Here is a 13395-nt window from a genome sequence, read left to right on the forward strand (position 1 = left end):
ATGTTGGAAATAAAAAACAAAATCTGAAAAAAAAAAAAAAAAGAAAACATGCAATATTACCGAACCATTACGGGCAGAAGTGCATTTTCACTTACATATCTCTTAAAAATATTTAAAAGTATAATTCTCATCATCTATAGGGGTGAGTACTTCACTAAATAACTAAAATTCATTGGACAAATTGCTGATTTTATGGATTTCCCATGCCAAAATAGAAAGATAATATGATTTGTTTTTGCCCCAAAGCACTTTCTACTATAGTAGTAGTAAAGGAGATCTGGAAATATTAAATCAACCTAATGTTGTATATAATATTACTATCTAGCAAACTTTATATGTATTATATAATTTACATGTTATATATGTATATATGTATATACATGTCTATTCATATCCATAGCTGTGATATAGTATCTAGTGAATAACTATCATCAAAGACATTAAGAAGAGAGTGCCTTAAAAACAAAGGCAAGTAGGAGGGGGATAGAGTTTGCTCTGGTTTGTTTAATCTCTGCTTTACTTCCCTTACTTCATTTTGGCCTGGAAGCCAGGATATCAAAACTCTTTACATGAGGAATTAGCATGGTGATTGTATGGGGTCGTGAATTTTTCATTTTTTTTCTTTACGCTTCTGAAAGCTCTCCTGTCAAATTTAGAATTTTGTGATACAATGAAAAGACAGTTGTGAAGGTAGCTGGCCAGCTCCTTCACAGGAATATCATTTTCACATGGCTTAGCTTTGAAGCCAAGGGAAATAGCACTTTTCTTCTTTTATTAATTAGTGCCTTTAATAGGAGCTTTCATTAATCAACAAGTCTTATGAAAAGCTGGTCTCTTTCCATAAAGCTGAATAAATCCTGCTGTGTGGAGTACTGGTAATGGTGCTAAGGCTTATGCTTTTGGAATGTGCTACAGAGAATTCGGGATATGAAAGAAAAAAGTCAATCCTCAGCAGCCATAGGCGTTTTATTTTTCTTAACAGAGCTTTAAAAAATAATAAATAGCCCCAAATACGTTAATTTCCACCAAATTTTCTGATAGCCACCTTTCAGATTTAATCATCACAGGAGATACTATTACAGAGTCTGTTAGAATTATTCCAACATCATTTTGATCAGCTAGAGGTTCACCAAATGGGACTTTATACCCCTCCAGATCAGGACCTGCCTAATAGTGTGCAGTAGTGTCATTTATAAAGGAACTCCTTGAAAGAGTTCAAAAACATCGATGCCATTCTTATTAGAAAAGCACTAACTATCTTAAGCCCGGGTTTATATAATTAACAGCCATGAAACAAAATTAAGTATTCAGGTTATTTTCTATACATTTTCCGGCAACCAGATGTTTGGAACTATGTTTACAAAACATCCAGATGATTGACTTAAAATTTATGTATTTGTCATGATATTTGGCATGGTGTTAACACAGCTTCTGGGGGAAAAATGTATTTTTAGAACTGCTTCACTCATCTCCCAATGAAGTAGGTAGTCTAGCAGATTTTTTAAGTGGAAAAGAAAAGAAAAAAAAAAAAAAACACTGTCAAGAAAAGCCATGCCATACTCAATTAAAGGATATATTCATTATTGAACAGTTTTTATTCAGATTATTTCATTATCTGTACTTCAAAGAGATCCTAAGATCACTAACTGTTAAAATGTTCCATTTTGGAGTCCAGAGGGGAAAAAAGATCCAAGTTTGTGACCCAAGAATTGTTGCTCCATCCTGCCCCCATTAATGATCTGTCTTTACCTCACCAGACTCTCCTTCACTCATTAATTCCTCCATCCTACAGTGGTACAATCCCTCACCCTTGCTTCTGACTCTAGGAATGTGTAACATAATCTGTCACCAACTGGCTTCGTTCAAGATACAAACTCTCAGTACCTTTTTTTCTCCATTATTAAAATGAAGATAATAGTATCTGACTTTTATAGGGTTATGTGAAGATTAAATAGGATAATAATTGTAAGTGCCTAACAAAGTGCCTAGCACACTCAGCAGAATATTCAATGGTTTAAAGTGGTTCCCAAAGTATAGGGTCAAATGTAGTTCTTTCTTATTTCAAGAAGTTATGAGCCCAGCTCACCTCTGCCCCATACCTACCACTTTGCTTTCTTCACGGAGCTTGGTTCCCGCCCACTGTCTCAGATTGCTTAGTTCATCCTCGTATCATACATCAGTCACTGTTTGTACGACAGATATTTGCATTTAATTATATGTTATCATATGTTAATGTGGGCATGACTTTGCTTTCCCAACGAGGTTGCACTTTGGAAAAGTGATTTACTTTACCATATTATTCCTTCTTCTAAAACTATCTTAATTTTTGCCTTCATTCACATCCATCCAACAAATATTTATATTTATTATTTATATTTATTTTCAATTATATGTGGGCCCCTGGAATACACAGAAGTGATCAAATAGACAATGGTCCAGAATGTTACTTCTAGCAAGGAGAGACAGAAAATAACCCATCAACTAAACAGATAATGCATTTCATGGGAGTGTGGCAGTGGTGTTATTTTTGCTATTTAATACATTAGGAACTTCAGTAAAGGAAGATAGTGAAAAAGCTATGCAGATCTCTGGGGGAAGAGAGGTCCAGGCAGAAAAAAACAGCAAATGCAAACTTCCTAGGGCAAGAGCAGGACTTGGAAGCACAGCTAGAGGACCGCAGTCTAGACCAGAATCAACTGGAGAAGAGTGGCAGCTGGGAAGGTCAGAAAGACATCAAGGGAAGATTACATAAGCTCTTTGACCACTTTCAGGATTAGAATTTTTCTTATGAGTGAAATAGGAAGGCATGTTGATGATCTGACTTAAACTCTGTTTATTGTAGAGAAAATAAACTATGCTATAGATGTCAAGGGGGCAGAAACCAGAAACTCTGAGGCAATTGTAATAATCCAATTATAATAACAATATAATTGTTATTCTGCATGATGGCTATTCATGAATATACTATATCATCCTTCCTGAATTATGAACTTTGTATGGGCCAGGATTCCAACATATTTATATTTTTAGGCATTAGAATTCTGAAACCCAGAAAAATATTTTTTGGTGCCTGAAGAGTGCAAAACTAAATTATCACCACTTCTCATACTTTCACCCCTCCCCACACACCTGCCCTCCTCTGCCATACCCTGAATATCTTCCTTCCTTCTAGAATTCCTTCTTAATACATTATATAGATGTTAGGCAGTATCTCTTTCTATTGTAAAGGAAAAAAAGAAAAAACACAAAACTAGGGTGGATATGAAGAACGCAGAGGAGGTAGAAAGGTAGGAGATGTAGTCCTTACGATTAAGGAAACTTATGTGCGTGTTTGACCTATTTCATGTATTTGATATAATCATCTCATGGTTCACCTTAAAACTGTATGTCTCTATATAAGCATCTTATGATTTTATAGAATAGAGAGCCATTCCTAGATCTTGCTATTCCCAATTGGTAAAATTCCATTATGATAATTTGAGTTATTTAAATTGTAACTCAATAGTGTAATTGAGAATAATGCTACAGAAATCCAAGGAAGTAATAGAAAAAAATTTTTTGTTGTTTTTGTTTTTTGGTTGAGTCTCATTCAAGGGTCTTCCTAATGTATGTCTTGAAAAGCTTTGGATCAGGACCAATAACAATTGTGAAATACACTCATCCAAGCAAGGAGACATGAAAAGCTCCCTTTTCATTTTTCACAGGGAAGAAGTTAAATTCTGTTCTTCCCTGATGATCCCTAATATACCAGAACAGAGGAATAGTGCTTATGCTAAGACCAGGAGTTGTAACCCAGATTTGGTCTATGAAAGCTCTAGTATGTAAAGGCTAGTTAATCTGTGGTCTTCCTGATACCTCTCCAAATAAAGGTAAAGCTGTTCCTGCCTGAAGGGAAAGGAAAATGCCCGGCAGAGTGTTCTAAATCAAATTTTCATGGTAAAACATGCATTAATAATTCATTTTCTGCTTCCTTTAGAATAGGACAGGTTAAACAGTTGGTCACATTTAGTAAATAAGAAATTACTTGCAGTAATTTCTGCAACATTCTGATCATCTTTCCATTTCTGAAACCTATTTTAAAAGTCTTTGATCTACATTATGGAGGAAAGGACACTGAACATAGAAATATAAGACTTAATTATGAATTCCACTTTGTCACTCACTAAATAGTGTGGCTTGGGCAAGTCATTTAACCTAAACATTCCATTTATTTTCTGGTGATGAATTGGGCATAGCAATCCATACACCAGAGGGTTGTAATGAGCACCAGATAGGATAATGTGTGAAGGCCATGAATGCAGAGGTCACACAATAAACACTTGATGAACCCATATATTACATACAAGCACGGAAATGGCCAGAGTCCTAGTAGTGGTGATTCAGTGTTCTATCCTATACCAGTAGACATGTGATCTTGTGAAATGGGAAATATGTCCCCTCTATCTTCTTTCTGCATATCATTAAGAATGACAATATACCATAATTGTTTAATTATATCATTAGAGTGGGTTTTATTTTCTTCATTAATTATATAAGGAAAAGCTTTTCAATTAACAATGACCTTTATGACTTTTCTAGTTTGGATTCTGTAGATGGTGAAGCTGACTGCAAATTAGATTCTGCAGTGTACCTTGTTCCTTGTTTTTTCACCCACTGATTAGTTTTATACAGTTGGCAGCAGCCTACCCTGTTGCATTCAGCTTGCAATTTTGTAGCAATCGCAAACACTGTGTTCAATCCCCCAAGGTGTTCTGTAGAAATGCTGTCAAACTATTTCGATGTATGTGTATTTTCATTCTGTAGCTGTGCTTTGTACTCATTTAAGAAAACTAGTCTTTAATTTGTATCAGAACGTTTTCAAGATGAAACATAGAATTCCAGGCCTCAGCAAAATCACTGACATATGACCACAGCCTTCTTCTGTTCTAAATCATGATGTCTGACTTCTCTTGGATACAAAGCTGTATTTTTGAATCTTGTTATAAAATACAACTTTGAATAAATGGCTTCAAAATTGGCCTTAAAATCTACTAATTGTCATCACCCTTTCTATTGTCATCTGGCGTTAGTTTACCTTTCCAATTTCATCTCTCACCCCTCCCACCCTATACTCCATGCTTGTTTGTCCTTGAAATGTTTGGCTTTCTCTCTCACACTTTTCTCTGGTGTTACTCACATATGGCCCCTCTGTCTAAATGTCTTGTCTCCCACCCCTTGCCTCTTTAGTCAAGACACTTCCTATTCCTTAAAGCCTATTCTATACCCCCCAAGCCCCTTCTGAGTCAAGTAGCTCTTTTTTTGTAACTTGTGCCTGATTTAATCAAATAATCTTCTGTCTAGTATTGATTGGTTTGCTTGATTGTCTTCCTTACTGGACTAAAAGTTTTGGAGAGCAAGGGCGCTACCATTTTTAAATCCATAAATAGTAGAAGCTTCATAAATGTTTGTTGGATAAATGAATGCTTCCTGGAAAGACTATTGGTAGGCTTATTGAAAAGACAGCAAGTATTTGCTACTAAAGGTACTATCTAAGCCTTGTCTTCTTCACTTGCAACGGCAATATTATCAGTAAAATGCCCTTTATAATTTCAGTGTACAGGCTTACTACTCTTTAAATGCATAATTTAAAAAATAAACACGATATGGTACTATTCTATGTTTTCTATCTAGTATCTAGTACATTATAGTGGAATTGGATTTGGTTAAAACAGGCTAACTCGTTTATTCAGATTTCTTAAGTTTTCTTTAGTTTTTTTTTCCTTAATTTTTTACCAAGTGCTTTTTTAAAATTTTATTTTATTATGTTATATCACCATACATTACATCATTAGTTTTTGATGTAGTGTTCCATGATTCATTATTTGTGTGTAACACCCAGTGCTCCATTCAATATGTGCCCTCTTTTATACCCATCACCAGGCTAACCCATCCCCCCACTCCCCTCCCCTCTAGAACCCTCAGTTTGCTTCTCAGAGTCCATAGTCTCTCATGGTTCGTCTCCCCCTCCAATTCCCCCCCTTCATTAATAATGTATCAGTATTTATTTACTAATTGTGGTAAATGTATCATAATGTACTAATATATGATGTTTAATAATGTGGGCAATTTGGTGAGAAGATATATGGGAACCATGTAATATTTTCTCAAATTTTCTATGAATCTAAAGTGTTTTAAAGTTGATAAAACTATTTAAACAAAACAAAAGATCATGCATTAATTGGCCAGAGGACTGCCATAACCTGCATGTTGGTGGTAGGTCAGGGACGTTATCTTTTCCACCCTAGGAGATCTCCCATTCTTTCAGATCTCTACAAATGTTGTCTTTCTTCAAATCCATGACATACCTTTGCACATCAAAGTGTTCTGGGGGAAAGGACTGTATATTTGGTGCATTCCAAAGTAGAATTAGATGTTTGGACATCCATTCTATATGAGTAATAATTCTACCAGCCTGTATTTGGTTTTCTGGACCTGATGCAGTGTGTTGTTTATTTATTAATAAAAATTAAAAATATATTATTTTTTATTAATAAAAGCATTATGCTTTTCAAATTATGCTTTATTAATAAAAGCATTAATTAAACATAAAAAAAACAAAAAAACAGGCTAACTTGTGGACCTTTTCTACTTCTTATAATTTCAAAGAAAAAATGTTTTAATGTTGAAATTATTATTTGAAGGAATTTAGCTTTATTGAAATTTACTGGTCATCCAGACAGAACAAAAAAGGATTTTTGACTGGCTTCGAGTTAAAACAGACACACACATTTAAAACAAAACAAAACTGTATGCAGTCATTGTTTCACATTTGCATCAGGAATGGAAGATGTACCAGTGTGTTCATATGTTCATATTTTCTGCATTTATGTCTGATGTTTGCATTTGGTGCAGTGCTATAATTCAGCATATAGAAATGTACTCAGAACAAAGAAAATATTGTCTTTCATTTTCATTTTGATTAATAGTGTCTGTCTCTGGTAATTTGTAGGTGTTATTTGGAAGATGGAGCTTCAAAGGGTGCCTGGCTGAACCGGTCAAGTATTATTTTTGCGGGAGGTGATAAGTGGTCGGTGGATCCTCGAGTTTCAATTTCAACATTGAATAAAAGGGACTACAACCTCCAGATACAGAATGTAGATGTGACGGACGATGGCCCATACACGTGTTCTGTTCAGACTCAACATACACCAAGAACAATGCAGGTGCATCTAACTGTGCAAGGTATGCATTTCTATAACTCCTATATTGTGAAGGACTATATTTAACAATGTTCAATATTTAGATATCAAAATGACTCAGGAGTAACTGACAATGTTGAAAGATGCGTAGTCATTGTCTTCAGGGATTTATGTTCCTAGATTCCATTAGTGCAACGGCTATTATAGACATATAAATCCCCACTTACCAAGATCAAAAATTATCCGTTAACACCACATTATGATTTTTTGTGTGTATGCTTCACTTAGTATCTTCCTTTGAGTCACCCCTTCAATACATCTTTGAAAACCCATGATTGATACATTAAAATTATTTGATAACCCATGATGGATACATTAAAATATTAGAACTTTTTGAAATATCTATAGTAACTCTTTAAAAGTAATCCTCCCGACTTCCACACTCTGCTCAGTCCAAATTCTGCTTACTTTGATTCAAGTCACAATGAAAAGAAACAGCCTTCTAGAATTACTTTATTTGAATATGGAGTAATTGGAAAAATATGGTACACAATGCTTTATACTTTGATTTACTTTTGGTACATTATAAATTATTCTAGCTAACTTACAATCTCCAAGTACAAAGAGAATCATCAAGTTATTTTAATTTTTTGTGCATACTAAAATGTAAGAGCATATTTATCCCTGATATAAATACTTTTCAAGAAAAATGCAATTATAATGCTAGTCAAATAGAAAATGCATATTATTGCCCTTTTACATTATTTCCTTATGCTTTGGAGATTAACCATGTGTTGGTTGCATAAAAATATCATGCTGTGGTTCTTAAAATGACATTGCAGCATTTCTAAGTAAAATTAATAAGAAATTATATGATAATGTGGTGCCAGTGAGTGCATGTTTTATTCCTAATAAGAAAGCTGAAGGAGCAAGTTAGTTGTATTATCTTTGAGTTTACCTTTCAAAAATTCAACTCTAAATATTAATTTAGGTACATAGCTTACATCTGGGATTTTATTAACTTACATCTGGAGCTTTATTTCCTTACATAAAGGTAAGCCTGAAGTCAAATACAGCTTCAGTTATTAGTACATATCTTTACTTCATGATAAAGTTTAAATGTATTAATTAAATAATTAACTTTAAGGAGAGTGTAAGGTAAACAATAAGCCTGGAAATTTCCCCAGTGGTTTTTCTTATTACAGACCATTGCACACTGTGGTAATGTTCTTTAAAGTCATATGAGAATATAATAAAGTTTTCACCGAAGTCTATCTTTATTCAGAGATTATCCAGAGATTCTAGAGGGCAGGAGTTTGTCCAGCTTCAGAAACTGACAAGTCAAAAACACATTTCTTCTGTTACCCAAGCCTAATCTTGTTCCCTTGTTTAGTTTTGCGCCCTTTGACTTGAATTTCTAGCTCAAAGACTACAAAAGATTTTTATTACATGAGAAAAAAGTACACTTAGATAATAATTATATTTGAGTCACTGGAGATATAGACCTTTTGCTTCTTATAGGTTTAAAATGATGTATTTCTGTACAATAAATATACCCCCTTTTTCCTTTTTTCCATTCTGTCTTGTTCCATACTAGGCTTATATTTTTAAACCGGACTATGGATATATGGAGTTATGAGCCCGCCCAGGCATGTTTGATTTTCATAAGATGTCTTTATAACTTTATGCTACATAGATGGTTTAACACTGTACAGATTTTTATTTTTTTATTTTTATTTTTTAAAGATTTATTTATTTATTTATTTGAGAGAGTGAATGAAATAGAGAGAGCATGAGAGTGGGGAGGGTCAGAGGGAGAAGCAGACTCCCTGCCGAGCAGGGTGCCCGATGCGGGACTCGATCCCGGGACTCCAGGATCATGACCTGAGCCAAAGGCAGTCGCCCAACCAACTGAGCCACCCAGGTGCCCCTATACACATTTTTAACACTGTTACATGCTACTATCGCATTCCATTTTGTTGGCCATTTGGTGATGATGAACTTTTGAACTCCATTTTAGGAAGTGCATTGTAGGAACACATTTATTGTATATTTTATTAGTATAATATTTTGTTCTTCTAGAAAAAATATTCATGTTACTGTTTTGAAAGTATGTGTTTGGGTCAAATTAAAAGCTAATAATTTTACAGTATTTATGAACATAATTACTCATTAGAAGTTGATTGACATGTGGGCAGTTTTCCAATTACATTAATAAAGTTCAGGGACTACATTAATAGGCTTGTCAGTCAATTCAAGAACTAAATAAATGTCACAAAAAGTCAACCCCACTTAAGCTACATTTCCTCTTGATGAATGAAAATAAGCTGATATGCACATCTCTTCAGTCTTTATATTTCCTAGGTTGTCTGATACTCAGGTATATCTCAATAGTTTTGAAGTGTATGCTCTTCGCCTAACAATTTGTCAAGTCTTTATTCACCAAGATAAAGAAACTTAGCAACTGAGAGAAGACTGTATTAATCACTGATGTCAAACACACACATTGGTAATAAAAACAAAGCTCATCTTTAATTGTTGCAACTATGCACTCAAGGGAGCTATTTAAAAAAAAATCATTTGAGAAAGGGGATAATAGAAAGGATATCTTGCCAACACAGACATTGTGCATGGGAAATTTGTCGGTGCTCTTGATTTCTTAGAGCTAATAGTACCAATGAATGGAACAATAGGGGAGAAAAAATACTGGGAGTAGGAGTTGGAAAACCTGGATTCCAATCCTGAATTTTCTCTCATGAAATGGGTAATTATCAAGCCCCTCTAAACTCTAGTTTTCTCATCTGAAAGGGGAGGACTCAGGCCAGAAGATCTTAAGGTGCATGCCAATGAAAAACAAAAAGATGACCAAAACAAAATGAAAAACCCAACCAACCAACCAAACCAAACAAAAGCACACAAATGAACAAATAATCATGGATGATTTGCAAGGGAAAATAATGTTATTTAGGTTAAAAATGAAAAATATTCCATAACACTTGTGTTTAACACTTGCAATAAACACAATGCAAGCTAAGTTTTACATAGCAGTACTTTTGAGTATATACGCTGCAAGTATGTTTATTTATCTCCATGTTTTGCTTTCACCAACTTAGCTGAACAATGTATATACTCATGAACTGTGAAGAATGTGGTGAATTGGAGTTTTGCTTCAAGGGTTTAGAAATAGACTCCATAAGAAAATCATTTCATTATTTACCTATATATAATATACCACTGATAAATAAAATTACGTAAATGTCCAGTGTTTTATATCATGTAGTACAGTATTTACTAAGAGTAGCATTTCTTGTTCATGAGTGTAAGAACGTACAAGGCTGGAGGACTTGCTATGAACCCAGAGCTCCCTATTACAATCCTGTAATGACAGGGATCATAAAATGTAAATGCACACTTGAGTAGATGATAGAGACGGCTTCTACTTTGAGTCCACATCTGAAGTCTAGGTTGTGTATAGTACAAAATAGACACTCACAGATACTGTATATTAAACACATATACACACAACAGCCCCTGACAATACCTTGATAACAGCCTTGTAAGACTATGGACAGAAGATCCACTAAGATGTACCTGGACAGAAACTGAGATAATAAATGTATGTTGTTTTAAGCCTTGCACACTCGTGTGTGCACACACCCACACACATTATATATGTGTGAAATGTTTATCCCTCAACTTGTGCCCTTTCAGGTAGATATACCATAGGTTTTCTCTAGGCAGAGCGGACGATTTGACTAGCACATAGCTCTATGACCAAAATAACTTCTCAAGGGTATTTAACTTCCCCAGGGTGTTCTGAATTCCTCAGGCTATCTGGCATACCTGCGATATCTGTGATAGATGGGGTGGCACACTTCCCTTTCCAGGGATGGGTTTGCCTTTCTAGCTGCTGGGAGTGTTTTCAAGCAGACAGCAGCATTGAGTGATCAGACCTTTCAGGGATCACCTCAGCTGTAGAGAGCCACTTTACCCAAACTCAAACTTTTCCTAAAGCAACCAATATCTGATGACTGATTAAAAGGCCCCTCCCTTTCAGCCCAAAGTAAGATAACTCTGATGAGCCATTTTGGCTCCGGAACAGTGGAAGCTGTTCATCAGCTCTACAGCTGACCTTCTTGCTTTGTCAAATCCTATTTCATTCCTCTTCTTTCTCTGGGGGTTTACCACAGGGGTATTCCCTAATAAATATCCTGCACTGTAAACTCCTTCTCATTTCAGTGCCTGCTTCCCAAAGATCCCAAACTATGACAGTGTTAGCCCCTTGTCTGGCTTAGTCATTGTTTGGAGAAAGCCTTTATAAAATGGAAAGACAACACATTCAAACACCATTTATTATTAACATTCTGTTTTACATTGGGAAGGATTTAAAGAGCTTATAAAGAAGTAGTAGTACAGCAAGATAAACATCAGAAATTGGAGGCAAAAGATAAGGTAAGCAGAGTGGGACACAGTCAGAGGTGAGGTTAGAACATAAAATTTATGTCATGATTTCTAAGTAATTTTAGAGCTCAATAAAAATTTAGTTCTAAGATTTGTAGCAGTCAATACACAGAGAGAAACAGGATTAGTTATTCATTCCATGATCCACATATTAATTAACACTTACATGTCTTAGTCTCCTGATCCTGTTACACAGAGTGGAGCAGCGTTTCTACTGTGAATCAGCTCAGAGAACCACTGTGAGCTGTAAGGAACATCTCAACAGTAACTGTATAGTACTCACAGCACTCATTCAGAGAATTGTTCCTTACAACACCTCTCAATAAAACCTGAAGTGCAGGGAAGTCAAGAAAAAATTAAAAATCTGGAAGTAAATTCAGTAAGATACCAGTTCGATAACAGGAAGATAGCTTTTTGATTATTACCTTAATCTGTAAGTAAATTTTAGGACCTATCCTTTCTGAGTCAACCCTCCACAAATATTATTTCTCTCAGTGGGTCTTTGAATAGGAATTTAAGTACAGATATTTCAAAATTAGACTTGCCAATGAGTATCTGGAGAGCAGTTATTCCATGTGGCCACAAGTATAAGCTGTATTCTTTAAAGACCCGCACATCTTAATATAATGTTAACATTCTTTTTATGAATATTAAAGCCTCAACGAGGTACATAGTGGAAGAGAGAGACACCACGCTTCTGCTCCAAGTTGACCTGATGGACAATAACACAGCATCACAGATCATAGATACCTGCCTTCCTTCAAAGACCCACAGGAGAAAAAAGCTACAATGGTCAAAAAAGTGTATCAAAATACCACATACATTAGAAAATTCAAATTGGTGTTCTGCAACAGTAAACACTTCAAAATTTTCAATAAGCTACAAAATGAAACCAAAGAAAAATTAGCAGCACTAGGAAAAGCTTGACAGAACTCACACCTGTCAAAATAGTCATTGCTTGAATGCAGTGCTGGCTCAGGACAAGGCCCTCAGACTGGCTCCCACTCTGTTTTATTTAAGCTCTTTATACACTTGTTGAGGAGATTAAGATTATACACAGGAACCCAACTTTGGACATGCTGTCAAATACAAAGAAGTGACAAAGACCCAAAATATATACCCTTAATATTTTTAGCATAGAAAAAAAGAAAAACCACCCGAAATAGAAATGGTCCTTAATAGTGATGTTTCATTATTCTTTAGCTTTAGGGAATGTAACTTCATAGTATACTTCTAAGATAAAATATTTATAAAATATCATCTTTTTAAATTAAAAAATATTAAATATAACTGACCTACAACATTATGTTATTTTCAGGTATGCAATATATAATGAGTCAGTATTTGTATATATTGTGAAATGATCACCACAATAAGTCTAGTAAACATCCATCACCACACAGTTACATATTTTCTAATGATGATGATAACTTTTAAGATCTGTTCTTTTAGCAACTTTCAAATATGCAATACAATATTATTAGCTGTAGTCATCATGCTACACTTTATATTCCCATGACTTAATTTGTTTTGTGGCTGGACATTTGTACCTTTTAAACCCCTTCACCCATTTTGCCAATCCCCCCATCTTCTTGCTGTTGGCAACCACCAATTATCATCTCTACATCCATGAGCTCATTTTTTGGTTTGGTTTGGTTTGGTTTTTTAAGATTTTATTTATTTATTTGACACAGAGAGAGAAAGCACAAGTAGGCAGAGAGGTAGGCAGAGAGAGAGGGAGAAGCAGGCTCTCCAC

The 13395-nt window shown here is 34.9% G+C and overlaps 1 protein-coding gene across 1 annotated transcript in view; it reads left to right on the forward strand.

The window, feature by feature from the left end:
- Positions 1-13395, forward strand: part of NEGR1 (neuronal growth regulator 1) — an 862215-nt gene that overhangs the window by 359765 nt on the left and 489055 nt on the right. The window contains exon 2 of the mRNA XM_045897413.3: positions 6989-7221. Coding sequence (XP_045753369.1) covers positions 6989-7221 — 233 coding nt within the window. The remainder of the gene's footprint in view (positions 1-6988; positions 7222-13395) is intronic.

Source organism: Mirounga angustirostris, unplaced genomic scaffold (assembly GCF_029215605.1).
Source record: "Mirounga angustirostris isolate CCGP_5_RB_7025 unplaced genomic scaffold, mMirAng1.0.hap1 SCAF_4, whole genome shotgun sequence".
NCBI classification, from domain to species: domain Eukaryota; kingdom Metazoa; phylum Chordata; class Mammalia; order Carnivora; family Phocidae; genus Mirounga; species Mirounga angustirostris.